This window comes from Galleria mellonella, unplaced genomic scaffold (genome assembly GCF_026898425.1).
Source record: "Galleria mellonella isolate WM207_F2 unplaced genomic scaffold, CSIRO_AGI_GalMel_v1 utg146, whole genome shotgun sequence".
Taxonomy (NCBI): domain Eukaryota; kingdom Metazoa; phylum Arthropoda; class Insecta; order Lepidoptera; family Pyralidae; genus Galleria; species Galleria mellonella.
In genome coordinates, this window is record NW_026441999.1 from 5392252 (window position 1) to 5418187 (window position 25936).

At 32.9% G+C, this 25936-nt stretch overlaps 2 protein-coding genes across 2 annotated transcripts in view; one reads left to right on the top strand and one right to left on the bottom strand.

The window, feature by feature from the left end:
• Positions 1–18846, bottom strand: part of LOC113523166 (uncharacterized) — a 123368-nt gene extending 104522 nt beyond the window's left edge. The window contains exons 1-2 of the mRNA XM_026909031.3: positions 18731–18846; positions 18119–18498 (exon numbers count right to left, since the gene is read on the bottom strand). Coding sequence (XP_026764832.1) covers positions 18119–18173 — 55 coding nt within the window. The 5' untranslated portion in view covers positions 18174–18498; positions 18731–18846. The remainder of the gene's footprint in view (positions 1–18118; positions 18499–18730) is intronic.
• Positions 18847–19061: 215 nt separating this feature from the next.
• LOC113523242 (uncharacterized) lies at positions 19062–24518 on the top strand. The gene is made up of 5 exons (XM_026909131.3): positions 19062–19260; positions 19391–19659; positions 20140–20298; positions 20472–22763; positions 23186–24518. Exons 2-5 carry the CDS (start codon positions 19485–19487, stop codon positions 23254–23256), a joined length of 2697 nt encoding a protein of 898 aa, XP_026764932.2. The 5' UTR covers positions 19062–19260; positions 19391–19484; the 3' UTR covers positions 23257–24518.
• The last annotated feature ends 1418 nt before the right edge of the window (positions 24519–25936 follow it).

Below are 25936 nucleotides of genomic sequence, written 5' to 3' on the forward strand. Positions count from 1 at the left end.
CTTGAAAATTGAGAGAATGCACAAAGATTGTAAAAAAATTATAGATACTGGCCATCTTACATTTTTGTAAATAAAGGTCCTTAATCTATGAGTAATATAATTAAAATATTAAATAGATATTACTGCACAAACATAATGTTAGTATAGTACAAAAGAGTAATTTACATTTTCATTAGTAATCAAATTAAGTCATCGAAGCTCTATTCGCTACTAAAACAGATGTAAATTAATCTATTAATTTTAATCAGTAATGTTCTCAGTAAATCATAAAAGATGGACAACTAAATCCTAAATTCAAAAACCACACATGAAGATTTCCAGATATATTGCATTACGCGACATCCGTAAGTCGTAAACATTCGGTTTACGAACTATTATGGGGGCGCCAAGATATCGACCGGTCGCGGCTCCGCCGGAGCCCGACCTATCCCAAACATAGACAAACGACGTTCTAGGGTTGAAAACTACGATGGAAGTTTTTTTTATGTTTAATTTTTACATATTTATTTATTATCATATTTTTGATCTCTTCCTCATAAGATATCGATATACGATAAAAATTTACATAGGACTCTATTGCACATAATTATCCTGTCTATAAATGAAAACATAGACAATATTGATTAATTAAATAAATTTAAAAATAAAAAAGTTGAGAACATAGAACCAAATTCGAATAGGCAATTTAAAAAAATATTCCAATTATATTTCTATTTTTTTCTTTCGTATATACCTACCTACCTTTCATTTTGTTAAAAAAAAAACTTATTTCACATCTATCAATAGCTTGTTTACCCCGTAAATTACCTATTTTATATAAATGTACGTAATTAATTTAGAGAGGGTTCAGATAAGAAATTATTATTTTCTTATCTGAACCGAGGTGGAAACTTATACTCGTACCTTCTCAATATTTATCCTGATATACACTTACATACTTATCCGCCATCTTTATTTGCATGAACAACTACCCCAATAACAATAACCATGCGCTTATTATTATTAATTGACGATGGAATGAAATATATCATCATGCTCAGACAGTTTTAATCATAAATGTCGCCGTCAATAAAAACAAATTGCCAAGCCCAGTCGTGTAATTCAAAATTTGCGAGAGCCGACGTTATGATAGCTTGGACAAAAAGTACAAAACAATTATGTATACCCTTTTCGAAGAACACATCATTCAAACACAAAAATTATAACCGTGTTGACAAAAATATTTTGTTCCACAGTCGCAATACGTCGTAATAAAGGAACGTAACCTGAACGTGTAATCAAAAACCCAGTTGTAAAATAAATTTATGGACGCCATATTTGTTAAGTTTTGCCTGAACAAGAACGTATTGTTCTTAAGTTTTTTTTTGGTTTCCCTTATACGAATGGAAGGCCAAAGGACTAAGCCTATACAGCCATTTGTTTTTAAGTTTTGTTGAAACAGTAACTTTAAAAGAAATAATAATAATTACATTTCAAGAGAATTGTAAATTTCTAAAATTGTCTATAAAGAAAAAACAATAATTCTCAATGGTCACCTCGAATGACAAAAAATCAAATGAACAATTTCGGCGCCAATTTAAATGAAAGTCTGATGTTTCTTCTTTACACATGGTTGGTTAACGTTTATTATTTTAAGAACATTAATTCATAAATTTTTACATCTTTATAAACACAAAACATGTTTTTAGGCAAATGCCAGCCCTGTACATAATCTTTCCACACCCTTGATAATAAAAACGACCCCCGTTTCATTGCCAAAGACGTCTGTTCTATTTGACTGTTACTGCCTTCCTTATCAGTACCCGTATGTGGTGAGCGATTTGTCTTGTTATGCACAATATAAAACCTGCTCAATTCCTTTTTCTCGAGTACTTATCATACTTCAGTCACACATTTAACTATTTTTTACATGCCAATAGACTTGTACAAGTAATTCATTACATATAACATATGAGAGAAAATTTAACATAGGTACATTTTTGGATAGGTGAACAAGTTTTAAATTTATACAAAACACATAGGTACATAACTCCAAATTTAAGGAAATATATAATAATCTTAGGTACTAATATAATATAACCAAATTGTGAATCTCATGCTTTCTGAAGTCAATTAAAAATTATAACTAGAGGGTGTCTATACATGGGAGATATTTAAGAAAAAAAAAACATGAAGGGACTTAATAAAAGCAATAGAAACCAAAATAATAATTTTTAGAAATTGTCTGCCTGTATGACTGTCCTGGGGTGACATAAGAACACTAAATTGAATGCGGTTTCTACTGTTGTGTTTCTGGTCTAACTTAAAATCTGGTATGTTTTATTTTGATACACTATCCAGAAATGGTCCGTTTCATTGGTTTCCTACTTCTAATTGCTAATCACACTTCAAACGCATTGATAGCTAAATTGCTAACAATGCGTATGAAGTGGCAACCAAAACTCTAATTACAAATAGAACAAATCATTAAGTATTCATATTTAAAGTCATTGTCATATTGACTGTAAGTTACGATATGATGTTGGATCGTATGGTCCCGACATAGAATAGGCCACCACTTTTTTCCTGTGACTATTGTAAGAGGCGAATAAGAGAATGTGCAGCAGCGTCTCTCTTAAAACATTACCAAAACCTAACAGTGGTTGTCAATCCGCCTGCCAAGCATGCCAACAAAGATAAACTATCCTTAGAGGAAGCCTATGTTTAGCAGTGGACAATTAACAGCTAATATGATGATGATATATAATTATAAAAGATAAAAAAAAATATCAATCCATTTGGATTCTTATGAGTTATTAGGAATAGTAAACAAGTTGAAAACTTGATTAAAGTGACACAGTCACCTTAAAGCCATGAATGAACATCGTCACAAAATGAACCATCCAAGCCTCTGGTACGGCATGAATCTCTCACTATCTCCTCCTATACTACTATACCATTAACACGCTGGCTAGTTTTCCTTCTGTTGCTCTGATCTTTCATACTGTATTTTCTTAGTTGACTCTTATGTCATTCTGGATATTAAAAGACACACAGACACTTCGCAAAACAATATACTTAATTCAAATGCTGACATTGGCCTTCCGCCAAACTTAACCAAATCTTTACTATCGCCATTTCTGCTGCACCTATGCATTTTAACTTGACCCCTAAGTTTTGTCTGTTCTCTAATACAATAATTGAACTTGAAAGCGATCAGAGGTCAAGTTATTTTGGTCATATTCTGCGTATCCCGTAACCACCCCGTCTAGACAATCGCCAGTTTCCGCGCATGCGCGCCGTAATGTCCTTTTGTATTCAAAATAGATTGTTTTGCGAAAGTGTGAGACAATTTTTTATTACCTACATAATATATGTACGTAGGATTTATCAATTGTTTATCGAAATCTAAATAAAAACAAACTATTTAAATAGACTTACATAAGAGCTATTTTAGATCGTCATTTTATTTCAATTCCAACTGTAGTTTCGGAAAGTTCTGTCGAGAAGAAATTAAAAGAAACTCAATAGCTAATTGCTTTTTAAAATCTCTGTTCGTTTAATATTATGTGTATTGTTTTTGTTTATTTATTATTATAAAAATTTTGAGTTACAGAAAACATGTTATCTGCTGTTATCATTCAGAGACCAAGTAGGTTTATTGCGAAATACATTGAAACTATTCAACAAGCATTAAACTTCATGCAATAACTATTTTTTTTATTTACAATTGATGTTAATAAAAGTAATATTATCCCATACATCGGTGGGTAGTTCGTTAATAAGTAGAGGAACTTTAAATCTATTTATAGGAAATTTAATATTATATGAAATTTAAATGTATTTATTTGCTTATTTTTTATTAAGCTATTGAAACGGACCACAAATAAATATGTGCATGTATATTTAAAGAAAAATATGTTTGAGCAATTAATAATTATTTAATAAGAGTACAAGAAATTATGTCTGTCAGTCTATCTGCATATTTGTTCCGGCATCACGCACAAACTACTGCACCAAATTGAATGCAGTTTTCACTATTGTGTTCCTGAAGATCTAACATAAAAACGTTGTTTTATTCTGATACGCCTCTAGAAGTGGTCAAGTTCATTGATTTTTCTACTTCGGAAATCCATGCGTACGAAATAGCAAGCAAAATGTTTAATTTAAATAGACAAGAACAAAGAATTAGGCATGGGTAATATGGATACCGATCCAATATCTATATATTGGATCGGTTACCAGATATTACCAGAGGGAGACTTTATACAAAAGTCGATTGCTTGGGTACCTCTGCCCATTCGTCTTTCTACCGTGAAGCAGTTGTGTTTGCATGGCTGTGTTTCGGTTTGAAGGGTGGGATATGGCGTGAATTTACAGGGTACAGAGGAATAACACCTGAGCCCTCAGAAATGGCAACGCATGGGGGGTATCATGGGCGAAACAGTATACTCTGTTATGTTCATGGTACTGCTCATGTCTATAGGCGACGGTTACCACTTTCCATCAGGTGAGCCGTCAGCTTGTTTGCCATTCTAATTTGTATAAAAAAAAATTGGGATATTGATGGCGGAAAAAGGTCATCACCCATTTCGATATCGCCCACATCGGTCGGATGTCTATTTTCGAATATTTTTTATACAACTTAGAATAACATACAAGATTACGGCCCACAAGACGGAAAGTGGTAACCTGTAAGTCTGCTATCCAATATTATTTTTCGGATAACAGACTTTTATAATATTCATTATAGAACCAGCATATAGATATTGTAACTAAAATGTATAGATATTGCTATATATTATATTACCCACCCCTACAGAGAAACACATCCCAACATTTTTTTTTATACAACTTAGAATGGCAAACAAGCTGACGGCCCACCTGATGGAAAGTGGTAACCGTCGCCTATAGACATCAGCAATACCATGGATATAACAGAGTGTACTGTTTTGCCCATGATACCCCCCATGCGTTGCCATTCCTGAGGACTCAGGTGTTATTCCTCTGTACCCAGTAAATTCATGCCATATCCCACCCTTCAAACTGAAACACAGCCATGCAAACACAACTGCTTCACGGTTGAAACACGAATGGGACAGAGATACCCAAGCAATCGACTTTTGTACAATGTCTCCCTCTGGTAACAATACTTAATACAAACATTACATTACATAGTGAATTTAATACAAACATTATCAAATGCTTGTATTGAATTGATTTGAATGTGTTTCAAAGTATATTCTTTGCTGTTTTTCATTATGCTGAACAGTAAATAAAGCGTCGTACATACTTAATTAGTATCTATTAAGATAATTATCTCAACCGCTACACTACGTCATATCGTGCAACGAGCATCGGCAGACAACAATTAGCAAAAAAAATTAACTCGAGATGCGTTTGTTTACTTCACACGACAAAGGGGAGTAGTCTATGGGCAGCCATGCGTTGACTTGGATTATACACTCAGTTGACCATGTAAAGTATCTACTATAAAACAACTAAGTGGATATAAAATTAAGTATTCGTGTTTATAAAACAAATAGCGTTAGATAACTTGTGTTTAATAGGGGGGAGGGATTGTTAGTAATGCGGATTACCAGTTCCATTGCCAGCATTATACCTTGTCACGTGAACCTCCATGTGTTCCTCCCTGGAAACCATCGTGCTGTATTTCACGTGCATTTATCACGATGGACTAACTGACCTGCCTTTTCATTTTCACCTATGATCTCATACTGGTGCCCCGCCAGTTTAAACCGTTAGCGCAGGCGGGATTACCATTCCATTATTATCCATTAAACCTGTGTTTAATTAATAATTGGTAGGGGTGATAGTATATATCAATATCTATATATTTGTAATCACAGTATCTATATATCATCTATAGTATATATCGGCATTAGGCCACGACTATAATAAACATCGGTCATCCAATATACGTAATTCTGAAATAAAGTACCATATGTATCTCTTATCGGCAATATCAAAATAGGTGATGAACTTTATTTCGCTATTAATAACCAGATAAATCCAATATATAGATATCGTAACGGTACTGATATTATCCACGTCTAATAATTGGTATGCCGAGTCCTCTCTCTATACTGTGATTATTTAATAGTGACCAACAATGACATTTCAGGGTATCTTAATCGAAATCTTGCAACAACAACTACTAATCCTACTACTATTATAAATGCGAATGTTTGTGAGGGTATGTATGTATATCTTTCACGCAAAAACTGTACCCTAACTTAGCACTTTATATCCTGGGGGTCTACCATGAAATGAAATTCCAAATTTTCGGCTCAATTTCGTGTTTTTGTAGATAGATAAATAGATACTCTTTATTGTTTCCTCCAAAAGATTATAATAGTAAACTTATCTAAAAGCAATCTCTTCCAAGCAACCTTTGGATGGAGAGGAATAATTATACATACCGAAATCGGCCCAATAAATGAAACTCATCATATGTTCTACCATTATAGTCCAAAGGAACGACATTTTAATATTTTTAATGCTTTTAAAAGGTATTATATAAATTTAACATAAAATTTGTGTTTCGTTCGTCCACGAAATTTCGGAAAATATTACATAGTAGACCTTCTGATTCACGCTGACGAAGCTGCAGGGTTATTATTGTTATTGAGTAATGGGCTATGTCAGGCAAAAAATCTGTAACACTGCGACCTCTGTGATCTATTAAACTTGTTCTTTTTTTTATTTCATTTCTAATTCACAGGAATCGTTGACAGCAACGATAGAAATTTTATAATTTTCTTAGCAGCGATGTTTTTATATCTCCTTAGGATGTAAGGTATATTTTCCAATAGAGATATATCGTTTGTGCATGAGTGGACTGCAGTCACATATTATGTTTTTTTTTTATACAACTTAGAATGGCAAACAAGCTGACGGCCCACCTGATGGAAAGTGGTAACCGTCGCCTATAGTCATAAGCAGTACCATGGACATAACAGAGTATACTCTTTCGCCCATAATACCCCCCATACGTTGCCATTCCTGAGGACTCAAGTGTTATTCCTCTGTACCATGTAAATTCACGCCATATAAGGCTCCCTCTTACGGAGTTTTGCTAGTAGTTGCCACGCTTGGCAGACGGGTTGGCAACCACAGTTAGACTTTTAAATATGTTTTAACAGGGATGCTCCTGTCAATCGCTCGCCCTCCTTTAGTCGCCTCTTACGACACCCATGGGAAAGGTTTGGGCCGGACCATTCTACACCGGGGCACATACGACGAAAAGTTTAAAAGTAACCTGAAAAGCTGCATGCATACCTATGTGTAAAGCACGATCGCATTGTGCAATTGCACGGATGTTGTATTACATGCATTAATTTCATAATGTAACCTGAATGCAGTTGACAATTGTGATCCTGTGGCGGCACACGTCACGTCGTGAGTTGCAACACAATTGTTATTTAGCTATGTGACTGTAAAGTTGAGAAAGGTTAACTATAGCTGCTTCAGATTGACAGTCGATTTCACATCTCTGATATTATACTGTGACTACAATATATAGTAGTGGGAGGAGGGATTGTTAATAATGGAGACTAAGGACCCTGTTGCTAGCAATATACCCAAACAGGTCGACCTCTACGTGGTCCCCCCTAGAAACCATCGTGCTGAATTCCAAGTGTATTCAACCCGATGGGCTAACTGACCTGTCTTTTCATTCTCACCTATAAATCACTCACTGGTGGCCAGCGTATACCGATAGCGCAGGCGGGGTTACTATTCCATCATCACCCATTAGAATATATATATATATATATATATATATATATATATATATATATATTTGTTTCAATACAGTAGACAAACACTGATTTATATATTTTTTTTATGGATGATAATGGAATTGTAACCCCGTCTGGACTATTGGTATACACTGGTGGGGACTAGTGAGGGATGATTGGTTTTGATTTCTTAAAAGTTCTATTAATTAAAATTCAATTTATTACTAATTTTATAATTTACTTCAATCTGGTTTAAAATATAGAACATTGTACCATATCCTTGACAAAATATTAGCTTTTATACTTTCCTGAACATTTGACAGACTTGGATTTAGATTTTACTAGGTGCTGATCGGTGGGGAGGGGAGTGGAGAGTTATTGCATTTGCTAGCAATTTACCCCGTCAGGTCGACCTCCACGTGGTTCCCCCTGGAAACCATCGTGAATTTCCGGTGTATTTATCACGATGGGCTAACTGACCTGCTCTTTCATTTTCACCTATCATCCCTCACTGGTGCCCCGCCGGTGTAATACCGATAGCGCAGGCGGGGTTACCATTCCATTATCATCCATTCAAAAGAAAGGTAGGTGCCGATCTCAGCTCTGCTAGTCTCAGCTATAGGCATATCTAGAAACTATTTAGTAAAAACGATTCACTAACTAATTAAAATTTAATACATAATTGTTTTAAGTCTTGCTTTTTGGTCTCTGTATCTTGATATTCTTTTTTTAAATATAAATAATTAATTCCTTAAATGGCAAATAATTACTTACATTTAAAAAAAAAAACAAGATATAAGGACCATATATTATAACCGTACTAAACTATAAATAGCTAGATACACTTTATTGTTTCGTTCAAAAGATTACAATATTAAACTTATTACAGATACAAACAATTATAATAAATTATATACCGTTGTATCAATACGTACGTACCAAGAAATCGAGAAGTAGATTTTTCTAAATAATTCTCTTATAAAGTAAAATGTAATTATTTTTAAAGAAACCGGTAAAATTCTTAACAGTATCATAACGGTTATGACCGCATAAGGATTTCCTCGAAGCGGCGATCAATTTGCAATTTTGCATTCATATTAGGTTAGGTACCTACGGTTTACTTTGAGGTCAGGGAGAATCCTCATTTATCTCAGTTATAACAGGCCTTTTTATTCAAAGATCTGATTTCATATCCTTGCTCTTCAACAGAAATTATTATTTATATATAATATATACGTTCATACATTTAGCGTAAAGCCGAGTTATTCAGATTTTGTATGGAATAAAAAAGTGATCATTATTGTAAAGTATTGAAATAATAGAATACATATTAACACTGTATCCGTTAAGAAGCAGAAAGCAGGAAGGGTAGCATGTGCGTCTCTATGTAATTATACATATTAAATATAATTAATTATACGATGGTAGTGCTTTTCCTATTCTAAGTTGATAAAATTAAAACTAATCATCTATTTAATGTCTCTGACATGTACAAACAATGTGGGTACATATTTAGAATATGAGTTACACAAAGTCACGTTCATCAAGAGGCTCGTGCATATATGCCCGCGCATGCGCCTCTGCTAACCCGATACGATTGCAACACCGCCGCGCGGCGCGCGGTGCGGTAAACATAGTAACGGATTTAGGGAGGGGCGCGATTGGACTGCGTCCAGGGCGAGAATTTTAAGAGGGTCTCGAGCTCCGAAAGAGACGTCGCAGTATCATAGGCATATTTACAGGGGGGGGGGTCCGGGCCTACCCAAGAAAGGTTTGGTGCCCCCTCCCCCCCAGAATATAGAGCGGAGTTTTCAACTTTATGTAAACACAGGTCAGAGACTGCATATACATCTATGTTAAGAGGCCAGCCCCTCCTCCTTTCCTGCCTCTAGAAAATAATATTAAATACGCCGAAACACAGGATCTACACATCAGTAAAGAGCCGCATCAAATTCGTACGTTGCAGCGTTGGTACTTTAGAAAAAACAGCACTCTTATTCCTTACAACGACAAGTACCGAAACACTGCGTGAACTATTGCACATTATCAAAAAGATTACATGCCATGATTACTTCCTACTTGTGCAATGGGTTAAATATACTATTTTTTGCCGATCAGGTAATAATTTATCGTCATTTTTGTATTTATTCTCTTGTATTGTACAACTTTTGAAAAAACACATACTACCAAAAAAACATTGTGATTGTTTGCGTTATAATTAATTCGAGTAAAAATCGCGTATTATCCGTCACTTTACAATCATACATAGTAATAAAAATCACTCTTCAATTTAGAAATTTTATTTCAAATTGTCTGTAATTACAAAATAAACAACAAAAATTGTTTAGTGACCAACCACCTTAAAGAACCGTAGGTACGGTTCAAAATTGAAGTCTGACAGAAAATCAAATCAAATTTACTGCTTGGTAGTTTGTATTCACACAAATTCATTATTTATATGGTTATAGTTTTCTTGCCCAATCTTCCTGGCTGAAATTACGTTCCAAATGGGCGATAATGAAAAAAAAATGTCTATTCCAAAATGCTTAAATCTATGTTCACTTGAATAAAAATATTTCTTTCTTTCTTTCAATACCTTGTATGTATCAGTTGTCACAACTGTTTATTATATAGGGAATCACCCTCCAAGGCCCTGATAACTTATTCCGTCGGACTAAAAGCTCAGGGGCGCCAGGTAGACTAAATGCGTCCCTGGATAGACGGGGCGCAACTCACACCGCTCAGTTTACCGCGATATCGCAATAGGCACGGAAACCGCGGCGCCAATGCAGCCGTCTCTGACATAGATACACAAATGCACTTTTGATTTCATTAACCATCTTATTTATTATTTTAAACTATGTCTTAGCTAGTACCGGTTTGAGGAGGCAGAACACCGGATGTAAAAACAAAAAGCTAGACCTAAATAGTTTTCATATAAACGGCTTCGGAAACTAGGAAATTCTAAGTTCTCAATTCGTCTACATTTTTTGTGTATAGATATATATTTTTAATGGGTAAAAATGAATAAGTAACACTGCTGAAATAGTAATATCCACAGTGGTTTTTTCCAGTGGAAACCTAGTAGAAGTCGACATACATACATGGGTACTATACCCATTACTATCCACATGGGTATATATAAATAGATATGTTACGTAATATCTTCGCCAGCTCTGAGCCGATTTTGCTAATTATTTTTCCAATCGATGGGTTTACTCCTGCCTAATCATGAGACAAACAAACAACGATTTAAATGGTAACAAAATTAACAATAAGTCCATCGTGAAGAATTCAACGAGAATTAATCACGATAGTTTCCTGGAAGAACCGTGTGGGGGTCGACCTAATAGGGTAGGCATATTGCTACCAATGAGGCCGCTAGTCCCAATTACTAACAATCCCATTCCTCCAATGTATCCAGTCAGATCGATCTCCACGCGGCCACCTTGGTTTCATTCCTGATGAATCGGTGGTCATAATAAACTAATTGAACTGACTTCATTCTCATCACCCGCTGCAGCATAAACCAATAGCGCAAACAAAAATATCATTTTTTTTTAATTCTCAGAAGGACCTTTTAAATAATACCCAGATATATCAGAGGGAAAAATTGTACAAAAGTCGTTTGCTTAGGCACCTCTATCCCATTCGTGTTTCTACCGTGAAACAGTTGTGTTTGCATGGCTGTTTCGGTGTGAAGGATGGGATATGGCAGTGAATTTACAGGGTATAGAGAAATAACACCTAAGTCCTCAAGAAAAGCAACGCATGAGGGGTATCATGGGCAAAACAGTATATGTTTGTTATGTCCACGGTACTGCTCATGTCTATAGGCAACAGTTACCACTTGCATAAAAAAACCCTTATTTTTTACCATTAACGAATATGTATGAACTAAAGCAATATGTATTAACTAACAAAAGCACGTAGACTGCAGCTGTTGCAATGTAGAATGACTAATATTAGAGACAATGCGTTTAAATCAATATGAATAGCTTGTATTCGGTTTAGGAAAGCATTCGACAAACGGAAATACCCACCCATCGTGACATGGAACTGCGGAGGTTATTTATAATTAGATAGAGCTAATTTTACTATCTTGTTAAGCGATGTTACATCTAAAATGACGGTATCAACTACACAACTTTAATTAAAATCTATTCAGAGTTTTCTGAAATGATCCATTAAAGTTACTTATCTACATCTACACTAATATTATAAAGAGGAAAGATTTGTATTTGTGTGTGTATGTTTGTAATGAATAAACTCAAAAACTACTTTGCCGATTTAAAAAATTCTATCACCATTAGAAATCTACATTCACCCTGAGTAACATAGGCTATATTTATCGCTAGAAAAGATTAGGGATCCTTACTAAAACTTTAGTAACATAATTCAAGGTGTAAAAAATACTATAAAATAGCTTTTGTCGCGTGCGCTGCGGAAACTATTGGTGATAGAACAAAAGTATGTTGTACAATATTAAAGGAAATATCAATAACAACAAAAAAACTTCGCGATACTATATGTCCAACTATTATCGTTATCTCACAATAACCACTTTTTAAAATGTTGTAAAAATGCCCACCCGTGCGAAGCCGGGACGGACCGCTAGTAACTTATATTAAACTTGCTGCCCACCTCGACTTTTAATAGGTATACATTTTTCACTTTTCCGTGTGATTTTTGTAACACTTTTTTTCATACACACCTTGTCCTGACTAACATACAAACAGGGGAAAAGGGATTGTTAGTAATGGGGTTTAACAGCCCCATTGCTAGCAATATAACCTATCAACTCGACCTCCAGGGGGGGATGGGATTGTTAGTAATAGAGACTGAAAATCCCATTGCTAGCAATATACCCAACCAGGTCGACCTCCTCGCGATTCCCCCTGCAAAATATCATGGTTAATTCCTGATGAATTCACCATGATGGGCTAACTGGCCTGTTTTCATTCTTATCTATCATCCCTCACTGGTGCCTCGCTAATGTATACCGTTAGCGCAGGCGGGGTTACCATTCCATTATCATCCATTGAAAAAACTCGATCTCCACGTAATTCCGCCTAGAATGGATCGTGAATAATTCTTATTGAATCAGTCACAATGACGAGTTTACTGACCAGCTTCATCCTTGCTTACCATCATTCACTGGTACCCCGTCAGTTTATACCAATAGTGCAAGCGAGTTCATCATTCCGTTATTATATTTAAAAAAATCATAAAATCACAACAAAAAAATAACCAAATAGCCTGTATCTAATACTAGTCTAGTACACATATCCTGGTCACCCGGACGAAGTCGCGGGATAAAGCTAGTAAGATTATAAATATATGGATAATTTATTAGTTTATAGTTTAACATTTTAGTCGTCAGGAGTGGTAACACATAAGAAATACCGTGATTATTACAATGTATTCTATGATGTCATTTTTGATAGCGTAATTTATAATGTTGGACAAACGAAGGATACACCTATTGATATTTACAAACATACCTACTCTTCGAAGCGTATTATAAGCAAACAGCCGTGAAATGCCAATAAAACAATATTGACAAACTCATGTGGCCCTTATGCACATTGTGCATACGAGGTGGACTTACTCTTACGTCACTGACCGATAACGAAAACGTATTTAAAATTAAATACAGAAATATTAGAAATACCTAACTTTTTAATAAACATATACGTACTATAGAACGAATCGGTAGTTCACCCCGAAACAAATACAATTGCTGTGCAAGTCGCAAAGTCAACTCCTCATGCAGTATTGAAGCGGAGTTTCTGGATATCAGCTACGGGGGGAGAGGATTGTTAGTTATGTCTATAGACGACGGTTACCACTTTCCATCAGGTGGGCCGTCAGCTTGTTCACCATTCTAACTTGCTTAAAAAGTGTAATGGGAACTACCAGTTCTATTGCTAGCAATATACCGTGTCAGGTCCCATGTCACGTGGTCCCCCCTAGAAATCCTCGTACTGGATCCCAGGTATATTCATCATGATAGGCTAACTGATCTACCTTTTCATTCTCACTTGTCATCCCTCACTGGTGTCCCGCCTGTATATACAGTTAGTGTGGGTTTGGTTGCCATTCCATTATTATCCATTAAAAAGGTACCAGCTTGGTCCTCTTGACTCGGTTCAAAGAGGAGGCTATGAGAATCGTCGACGATCCCAAGCTCACAGGCAGTATCAAACCGTTATGTATAAAAGAAGACTTTGCCTTCCTTTATTTATTCTACCGCTTGCATAAAGGATTGTGTTCTGAGGAATTGTTTGAAATGATGCCTACAGCCACATTTTATCATCGCACTGCTCACCATCGACAGCGAATTCATCCTTACACTCTTAAACCTGAATGGTTGTATGCAGTACAATTTCAGAAGTTTATCCCGCAAACGCCACATCCTGAATATGGAACGTACTCCTAGCCGAGGTTCTACAATAGAAACTACAATATGGAGTTCTTCAAATAGGATGTACCCTACACACCTAGTGTAGCCAGCGTCCATAGGCTACTGTAACTATTTACCATCGGACGGACTCTATACTTATTAGCCACCTTCGTAGCTTAAAAAACGTACTTCTGAATTAATAGGTATGTACTTACTGAAATTTACTGAAAGTACAAATTTTGTATATCTTTTTCCACCGATACGCCAAGAGAGCTTTGAAAAAATTGTTCTGCACCTTCTTAGCTTTTTAACAATGGCAACATAAATTGTATCTATCTATGTTGCTAATAATAAGTTCATTACCATTCAACACTTTACTGCTCATGATCGTTTTTATAAAAAAAAATATATTAGCGCTGATTGATTACTTGGTCTACGCTCATAAATAAAAGCTTGTAAAAATAACATATGCATAGTTAATATTATGTACAAGAAGATATAGATTTAGCATGAATTCTTAAGTTTTTATTTCTACTAAATGAACCTCAACAATATTAAAAAAGGAAACATAAAAGTTAACAAAACTGAATGTTAATTGTATTTCATATGCTAACAAAAACGAACAGATCGGAGATATTCCATTTTTGAATTGAAATCAAGCCGACTATCGAATTTTAAATTATTCGGATATCCGGACGCAAGAAGTTTGTTTTAAAAAACACATTCAATAATTTATTTCACATACTCACAAAGTAAGCTTTTTTATGTTTTAATATTTTATTTAATCGTTCCTAATATTATAAATATAATATATATATGGTTGTTACCTTTTAATACAGTAACTATTAACGTAATAACTGCTAAATAAGTCGTAATAAAATTTAGAAATAATATTTAAGAGACAATAATCCATTCTGTTTCTACGCCCATAGGCATAAATGAATACTAGATTGTGATATATTGATACAATTAAAAACATAGTATTTACCTATGTTGAAACTTATGTTGAATTACCGTTTTTTCTTAGAAGTAACTAAAAGTCATCGCTCTACCGTATGAATCAAACAGCGTCAATTGGCGTATTTGTGAACTCGAGAGGTTGGCCAAACATTGGCTGTTTGTTATAACTTGTTTCTATCCTATTTATGCGGAATAAAAGAGATGGAAAATTTGATCACACCAGGTACGCGTACTTATAATAAGTGCTCCTAACACATTATCGTGTATTGCTTTACTTAGAAAATAAGTACAAGTCTACAAAACAATTGTAATGATACTAATCATGCGATTTTTTTTTAAATGAGAACAATGGATTCTTGAATGAATAGATAATTAGATACGTACAATCTTAAAGTTGAAATAATTTTTATTTCGATAACAATTGTTCATTATAACAACTTCAATCAAAATACAATAAAATTAGATTTCTTGAGACCACAAAATATATTTTTAAATGATAAAACTTGTGAAGACATATCTATAAATGGATATTTGTTAATATTTCACGCAAAATCTAGTGACTAGATTTGAATGTTTGGTATACGAATATATCATATGCTAATTAAGCACAAGATACTTAATATATTAATTCAAGCAAACGAAGCCGCGGGATACGATTATTAATATAAATGTCAAAGTGAATTTATTTCTTTGCTACCATTTGGCGCCATAATATCCTAACCAATCATCATAAAATTTAGTATTAGGGATGGAGAAGGATGTAAGTTACTTTTCGTCACGGTTAATTAATATATTTCCGTCTCATGAACATTTGCGGGTTTTTAATTTTAAATATATCGATTCAAAGTTTAATACATTATGAGTAGAGTAATTTAAACAAATAAGTAAGGGGGATCTGCAAAATTCGAAGCTACTCTGTAATCTAAATAATAACACAAATCGTCAGGACAATACAAATTATATTAATAGAGTGATCAGTATTATATTATTAAACACAAGATGCTATAATCCTTGAAATTAACTGAATAAATTCCATCTTTATCGTAGCCAGTATACTCGTTCAAGTGTTACACGGATAGAGTAAAGATTGATCACGTATAATAAGAGGCCCAGAGACTGTGTACGACGAAGGTGCAGTGAACGCAGCAAAACTCCTTATACGGAAACTGCGCGCAAACCTGTAAGTCACTTACGCGAATAAACGACAATTTGTTATCAGCACTAAGGTTATAAATACGTATGTACCTATTAGAATTACTATTGCTAGTATTTATTTAACAAGAAAGTTGATGAATGGTGATATGAAAGATAACAACAGATTAAGGATTATAATAATTTTAAATTAATTTGAAATAGATTGAATGATCTAAATGAAAACAATTATCATGACGAAAATAAATTGAATTTTTAACGGACTTCAAAGAAAAGATTTTCGATTCGGTTACATTTTTTTATGTTGGTTACCTCTTTTACTAGTTATAGATTTACATTATTTTTATCTGGAAAGATGTATATATATATATATATATATATATATATATATACACATAATCGTCATCATCATCATCATTATCATTTCAGCCATTATCTGTCCACTACTGGACATAAGCCTGCCTTATGGACTCCCATAAAAACGGTTCTGAGCCACCTGCATCCACAGACTTAACCTAATATTATACACAATATTAATTATTTTCTATACCTTAGATATTTCTACCTACTACATATATAATTTGTTTGAGCTAAGAACTAAATTCCTCACACCTAATTTAATCGTATAGTTTTGGCATGATGCATACGTTTTATTATATTCTTAGTAGGTTGTTGTTAACGTTTTGAATTATTGATGCATTAGTCATTGTGTAGATCGCTGACACGATTATAGCCGATATTTAGCACTTTGTATCTATTACAAAAGTAAACATTAAATAATTTGAATGTTAAGGTCGAACAGATAAAATATTAAACACCGTGAAACATCTTATTGGGCACAATATTAATAACTGTTCATTCGATAAAAACTCAGTGGCTATCTACAGATTTTTTATTTCAATTGACTAAAACAATTTTACGTCACAGTGGTATTTTCTACATAATTGAATATTGATTTTACTGTTTAATATTATAATATAGCTTATATATAGGGATAGCTTAAAGAAGATAGGTAAAACTATTCAACCCTTTTAGAGTTCACATACCACGAACGAAAAAATAATTTAACAATAAATTATTTTATTTAACTGAACAGTTTTCAAATACTATTTATATATACTATTTATATATATATATATATATATATATATATATATATATATATATATATATATATATATATATATATATATATATATATAAATAGATAACAACAATAACAAATAATAACAAGATTCACAAAGACTTCACTACGATTATTAATGAAATTTGTCGATCAGAAAAACCTAAGCATTAATTATTGTAAAGTCAAAGTTGTAAAAATTAATATTTTTCCCTTTTTCGTTTTATACCACGAAGATGTCAAACAAGCATACAGCCCGTCTGATGGTAAACGATTATTGTTCTCTAAAGTTTTCTACACATCTAACGTAATCTTATAAACTGCAAGTTATAATGTTTTACATACATAATGGCAGTCAGCATAATTAAATGAGGCAGGAAATTGTAAAGAATACAAAGCTTTGATAATAGCTAAATACTTATAATTTTATAACTATCTTAAATAATTATCTTAATAAAGAGACATTTTTTTTATTCTACCAGTGTAACAATTAAGCATACAGTCTACCTGATGCTAATCAACCACTGCAACCTACAACATTTGCAATAGCAATGTAAAACTAGCTAAAACTAAGCATAAAGATTTTTTTAACCTCAATACAATTGAATAACTAAATACAAATTAAAATTATCTACACAGATATTATGTGCCTGAAATTGATTTTTTTTTTTTTACTATTTATTGCTTACTTATAATATATATTTATTATACTAATACAATAATTGTCATACACACCGAAAATGTCCTCCCAAGTCATAGAATGATCTGAGTCTGCGTTCGCGCCGTCCATCTTCTACCACTTATAACTTTAACTTGACACACCTGTTTTATTCAATTGTAACTGGACAAAAAATAAAAATTGTCTAATGGAATCACCAAACACAAAGTTACATGTTAACAATTTTATTTTGTTGACAAACAATAAACATCGTGTTAAATGTTCGCGCGGAAGCGGAACGAAACGACCAACCTCCCGCACGGCTGTCGACTCGTGAATGAAAAGCCACCGCGCCGCATCGCGACCTGCCTTCCCTCAGGCAGGGCTCCAGCGACTCCGGCCTCCTCTCACTACTTACACTTCAATATGAACGCTCCCTCCGTTTATTTCTCCATTCCTAAATATTACAGTAAAACAGTAAATATTATTCTGGTACTATAGATACGGAAGATGGTTAATTTATATACTTCTATTTAACTATAAACTTCAGACTAATAAATTAACTTCTAATTGAACAAATACTTTCAAATTCTAAAAAAGCGTTATTTTTATATAAATTATCTAGTAAATTAATTATAAGGTTTTAGTATGTATCATAATATTTTGGATGGTAAATACAATATACATACATAACAATCAATCTCCATTCCGTAAAGTTGGTTATAATAAATGTCACTGTGTCCTTTTCAGGGTTAAGAAATCGGTTAGCGCTTAAATCGTACATAGATAAAGAATATTTGGCACATAACCTATTACATTCTATATCTATAATTATTTGTCATAAATTCTCAATTTAATCATTTAAACAACAAATAGATATATTTACAGTATTGAACAAAAAGACTAGAAGGTGTATTAATCAAATTCATTTTATTTATATGAGTCGAAAATAGCATTTCTAACCTAATTTTTATAACCTGTACTTGACTTGTATAGACATTGATATGTCATTCATGAGCATTGATCGGTTGATTTCTAACAACATGGCGATCTTGTAATCAGTTGTTGGATATCGTATAATTTTTATTTCAAACATTTGAATTACAGTGTAAATACGTTTATATGTGCCGCTAAATCTTCACATATATCATTAACATCATATTGTTTATAATTATTATTGTTCATAACTATTTCCTTTACGTACAGAAAGAGATATATGGTAATTGTTTGTTGAATAACTTTTTAGCCGTTAATTGCATTTCCTTTTCACGTGCTACTGCATGTTCTTTTATTAAATTATAACTACTTATCCTTACGCTATAGAAGATAAACATGACATTTATTTTCAGTTGTTTAGATTGTGGAAACTTACTTTGGCATACATATATTACTTGAAGATCATTGAACTTAAGAATTTCGTCATAGTATCCTAATGTTGTCGTGATGCCGAGGCGAAGTACAGAAGTAGCACAGCTCCCTATGCCGCCAAGGAAGAAAAATAAAATTGTTGAAGAGCCGCCAAGTCTGGACGTTAGTTTCTCCGATGATGAGGCATTACCACCGGGTATAGTATTCACTGATGTCCAGCAGAAGAAATGGCGCATTGGAAAACCTATTGGTGAGTATTTAATAACATAAACATTAAAAAACCTAATTCAGCTGGTCATGATAAAATACAAGAAACTATTTTAAGCATTGCATGGAAATATAGCATTTTATATTCATTTTCAATCATTCTGAACTCTTTGAATATTTATAAATCAACCATGTCAAAAAGGAAAAGTACAAAACGAAAACATGTATAGTGTGTATAAATACACATGTTACAGCCTTGTAAAATATCTGTTAGGTTTTGTCTACTCTTATTAGAATTCATTATAAACAGGCCTAATACATATTTTCTTTGTGCAATAAAAATTATAGCTAACTAGTAAATTTTCAAAAACTAAACAGCACCCTAGATGTCTTTTTATTTAAATCATAATTTAATAAACAAAAAACAAAAATATTTTCTATGTATTTTATTGCTGGTACAAGAAGGTGCCCCTTGAACACTGCTGTCAATGTCTATGATTATCAATATCATATAAAATTACAGGTCGAGGTAGTTTTGGGCGCATATATCTTGCTTCAGATGATGTGAACAAAGAAGTGACAAAATTGAATGCAAGATATGTGGTGAAAATAGAACCACACACAAATGGACCACTATTTGTGGAAATACATTGCTTAATCAGATCTGCACAGGTTTCTAAAGGTTAGTATGATTATTTAATGTTTTTTGTTCCAATATTTTAATTATGCAACTGAGAACATAGTTTTCTTTTAAAAACTCTTTTGTTAGAAAAAAATTTACTTGAATTGTGTGCTATTTGCTATTGCACATAGTTTTAAAAAGATTTTTTCCAAAAAGTCTGTTTTTTCTTTCAGTAAAATCATGGCGACAACAAAACAAACTAAAGCGCCTTGGCATGCCAGTTTACATCGCCAGTGGATCATTCACAGATGATAGTACAGGAATGAAATATCGTTTTCTTGTATTACCCCGATATGATATTGATCTGCAAAAAATTATAGCTAGAACCAAGGTATTAGATCTGAAAAATGTTCTAGTGCTAGCCATACAAATTTTGGATGTATTGGAGTATTTACATAGCCAAGGCTATACACATTCAGATATAAAAAGTTCCAATCTTATGCTCGGCTTTGCTGGCTCTAAATCAGGACAAGTTCCTTCCATAAAAATCACACCATCATTCCAAAAAGAGACTAAAGAAGTTGCTGTACTATCTGGAAAGCATAGAAAGGCTAAAAATGGAAAATATAGATCTTCTAATTACTATGACGATGAAGACTTTGTTATCAGAGATTATAAAAGTCCAAGTTCTGAAGATAGATCAGAAAATGACAAGAGATTAGCAAATGTTAAAAGAAAGTTGAGAAAAATTCTCTCGGATAGAGACAATAGGACCTTACACCGACATCATGCATTCAACTTGAGACAGCTGTCTAATTATGTAAACTATGAGGATTTAAATAGTTCTGTTTGCTCTGATCAATCATATCAAAGATTACTGGATGACTTTGGGAATAATTTCATACGTACAACAGAAGAGTTCAGAGAAACTAAAAAGACAAACCAACAAAAAGAATTTGTGGATGAGTTAAATGACTTATACAGGGAAGCAATACAATCACAATCTAATGGGCAAATTTACTTGTTAGATTATGGATTGGCCTCAAAATTTTTAGATTCGGAAGGTAATCACAAAGACTTTGGTATGGATGCTAGAAAAGCTCATGATGGCACATTAGAGTACAGTTCAAGAGACTCGCATATTGGAGCTCATTCACGTCGCTCTGACTTGGAAACACTTGGTTACAATTTATTGGACTGGTTAACGGGTACCCTGCCTTGGAAGACCACAGAAGTACTTGCCGAACCAGATTTGGTACATGCTCTAAAGAAAAATTTCATGGGAGATATAAAATTACTATTGAAAACTTGTTTTAAGACTGAATTTTTCCCACAATTTATGGAGAAATATTTGCAATATATTACAAGTCTAGATTTCACTGAACAACCAGATTATGACTATTGTAGGAACTTATTTAGAAGTGAGTTATTGAAAACTAGTAATATTGGTGATAAAGAAGTACTTCTCAACTTTACAGAAGTACCTATATCACCAATGAAACGGAACAAACTATGTTATTCAAAAAGATTTGGTAAGAAAAATTCACCTCCTGATTTCTTATCTAGAAAGGGAATAAAAACTGCATATGAAAGAGAAAATGTTTATTCCTTAGAAAATGACCTCAAATTGGAATTATTAAAACAAACGCTAAACACCTCTAGTGATGGAATTCGTAAACCTTGTACCTCCCGAAACTTCTTTATATCTGATGCTGATTTGGTGGCTCGTCTCAAGAAGTCATTAATGCCGCTCGACATACTTGGCAAGAAATTGTCACCGAAAAACCTACGTTCTAAAAAGAAAACTATTCAGAAACGGAGGGGTGTGAAAAGGCACAGAAACAGTATTGGAAAGTTTGGGAACTTTATGGGGTCTGCAAGACAATTCACTTGGGCTGAAATATTAGCTGGTAACCCAGAAGACATAATCCGTAAAGAACGCAATGTTGCTATGGTAGATGATGAAGATGATGATGATGATGAAAATACTTGCAAATATAGAATCAGAAAGTTATCCAATGCTTCATCAGATGGTTCTATTGATCATCTCCAATCACCGTTGATGCAAAAAGATTACTTCCAAGGAATAAATCCTACTTATGCAATGAAGGAAGTATTGGCTAACTTCAAGAAAAAAGCTGCAGGCAAAGTGACTAAAGACTCTGAAGAATGTCCACAAGGTTTAGAAGGTTATACTCCAGCAATGATCAAAATATACAGAATAAAAGAGAAACGAGAAGCTAAAGAAAAACTTGATGCATTGAAACAACAGAGTTCGGCGAAAAAGGAAGTAGTGCAAGTACAACCAAGATGCACAAGGTCCATGAAGAAGAAATATGTTCAAGTAATTGAACCCAAACCTCGAGTGACAAGAAAGAAGACTGTCAGTATGGATAGTGAGAAAAAAATTGATATAGAAATAGTTACTCCTAAGAGCAATAATAACACCAGAAGTAGAAATAAGGCTGCTATGAAAAAAGAAGTTAAAATTATTGAAAAAGAAAAATCGCCACTGAGACCTAAAAGTAAGTATAAGTTCATGCAATGCACTACAATGATATGTGTTTATCAATAATATTTTTATACTACAATTGTAGCAAACGATATTAAATAGTTACAGTAGTCTGGATACAGTCCTGTGAAACCAGTGAGAATTGTCAAATTTACTGCAAGTAAATTGCACACTCTTTTTAATCATGTAAACATTTTTACATAGTTCATTAACATTTGTTAAAACTCAACCCATGTTTATTATCAATACATTGTTATCAGAATAGTTATCTTATGAGACTAAGCAGATTGTGATAGCATTTTCTTCTTATACACACTTTATACACTTTTTTTATTGTATTATCTTTGAATATTTAACTAACAACTGTCTTAAATATATGCAGACTTACTTGAATATTTTGTAGGTCTACTAATATAAAACATAACATACTTTCAGAAAAAAGATGCTCCATCATCATTCCCAACAACCGGAGACGTCTACGAAGCAGTAGGCGCAAGCAAAATTAGTGGAGCTGCTACTAGTTTCTTTGTCCGATTATATTGTTTTAATGCATTGTAGATTTATAACTCCAAACTCTGGATACGGAACAATTTAGAATGTAGAACGTACAACTTTATCCTTCACCTGTTCCCTACACTCGTGTAATGTTGTAATTACGCGTTAATAAAACTGATATTGATAATTTTTTTGATTAATTAGAATGTATTTATTTTTGTATCTCCCCATTTTTCGTGGAAATAAATCTTACAATGATCTGAAGTCTGCTTTCTAGTTTATTCCGTATTCTGAACCAAATAAGTGTTGTGCCGCCTTGTGTCTGACAATATTGATGATATTATTTTGTCATTTAATAATGTCGTAATCATAATTCATTATGTATTAGAATTAACATTCTTAGTTACAACCAGAAATATTGATTTATTACAACTAAAGATTTCTATAATTTCAATATTCTTGCAGTATACCAAATGACCTTTTTTATGTATTTTATTTAAATCAAAATCATTATTGAAAAAATGTATGTCTAAGTATAACATAAGTTCACAAAATTGTGACAATATTCGAATTATTGAAATTCGAATCAATCAATGTAAATAAAATTCAAGTTTATTTGATCAGTTTTTATTATAATATTACTCACACAGCTGAATAAACTAAATTCAATGTCGCGATTGCTGCATTACTGCATTGTTTATCGTATTTTTAAATCTATAAAAGTAATTAATAAAAATATTAATATACTTTTTTATTAATTTGGTGCGAGGAATTAAACCACCATTGGTATACACTAATAAAAATTTTTGGGAGAACTATGAATGTGGGAAAATCAGACTGTGATTTTAATAGATGTGTTTTGTAGTTTTACTATTTACAATTTATAAAATTACAGCGATATTTTACGTTTCGTACCAAGATTTCACTATATTTTCGTCTTAGGCTTATTGCCTAACGCGTCACTTAATTAAATATTAGCCACCTAATAAAAAAATATAGAAACTATGTAAATAATAAAACAATAGTGCTAGGTATTTTGAATGACTTGTTTGCGTTTTAGACATTTAAGTATAATGTACCTACCTATCGCAAAATTTACAATTAAAAAATATACATCGCACTTGAATATTCTCGCTGTTGGGGTATCAACGCGATTTTTGGCTTAATATTTTTTTTTTGCATTTAGTATTTTAACGGAATTCTGCGAAATATCCGTTTCGAATATTTTCTTGTGTAATTCTCTTGTAGATGAATAAAGTGATTTGTTATAATATATTTGTATTTTATATTATTAACTAGCAACCCGCCCCGGCTTCGCACGGGTCCAATGCTGATACTAAATATTACAGAATATCCTTATAAATAATGTCATTAGACAATACAAACATAATAAAGTGCTATAAGGCAAAGTGCGGCCTTCGACGCGCTATTATATAGGCACTCGCCGCCGGCCTGGCCGGTACCGCCGCACCACTATGTCCCTGCATTTTAAATCTGTAATATCTTCAAAAATATTTGTTTAAATTACATGTTGTAAAGGACGATATTGATCTATATTAAATTAACAATATATTTAAGTTACCTAATTGGATAAAAATTTATGCTGTATTGCTTAAAATCTCTTCGTAAATAAGCCATTTTTTCCCGTAAAATGTAAAGGATAACTTTATTTTTGACCTTTTTAAGGTGTACAATACTGTAGTGCATTATTTTGATTTATCTCGTGGGGTTCAGCCAGCGTTTGCAATACCAGCGCAAAAAAATTTGTTTATTTACGACATCACATTAGTAACCTCTAAATTTATCAGTATTTCTCTACAAAATTATGCATGTATTATACATATAAACCTTCCTTTTGAATCACTCTATCTGTTAAAAAAAATCGCTTCAAATTCCGTTGCGTAGTTTTAAAGATTTAAGCATACATAAAGACGGACAGACAGTGACAGCGACTTTATTTTATACTATGTAGTGATACGTTACATAAAAATCATAGACATTTAAAAATAAATGTTGACTATAACTATACATAACATTTTTAGATAATTAGGTATATGGAATAAGTTACTAATAACGATTAATTTTCTTTTTCATTTTGTCATGGTCATCTTGCTAATATAATAAAATTGTAAATAGATGATGAATTAGAAATATTAATATAAGAGGCTTTAAGACCACTAGATGTTAAAACAATAATTTTTACAAGTTTGATTTCTCTGTTTGTTTCGTCATCACACAAAAACTACTGCTCCAAATTTAATGCAGTTCTGACAGTTGTGTTCCTGAAAGACTAACAAAATATCGTGTATGTTTCATTTTAATATACCATCTGGAAGTGGTCTATTTTTAATTTTCCTTTTCTAGAAACTACACTTACAAAAAGCTAGTTAAAGATAAAAATTTGCATAAACTTCTATGGAAATATTCTTTCTTCTATCTCTATTTGATCATTTCTCTTAATTTATTATATCTTATCGTAAAAGGAATAGGTAGATGTTTATTATTATTAGAATTTAAGAAACACGCAGTTACGATCACCGTAATCCCTATACTACAAAAATGAAATAGGTACCGTTTACTTCCAATTGAAATTGACCGTTTACGAAGTAAATGTCATTAGAGTTGACAGTTAATATAACGTTTAAAGTCAATGTCAATTTAAGAAACTAACATCACTGTAAGCATGACTGT

Excerpts from the sequence above, each read along its gene's own strand:
- LOC113523242 (XM_026909131.3), top strand. The coding sequence starts at position 19,485 with ATGCCGAGGCGAAGTACAGAAGTAGCACAGCTCCCTATGCCGCCAAGG. Across the intron at positions 20,299-20,471 it reads ATCTGCACAGGTTTCTAAAG|TAAAATCATGGCGACAACAA; the intron begins GTTAGTATGATT and ends TTTTTCTTTCAG. Across the intron at positions 22,764-23,185 it reads ATCGCCACTGAGACCTAAAA|AAAAAAGATGCTCCATCATC; the intron begins GTAAGTATAAGT and ends ACATACTTTCAG.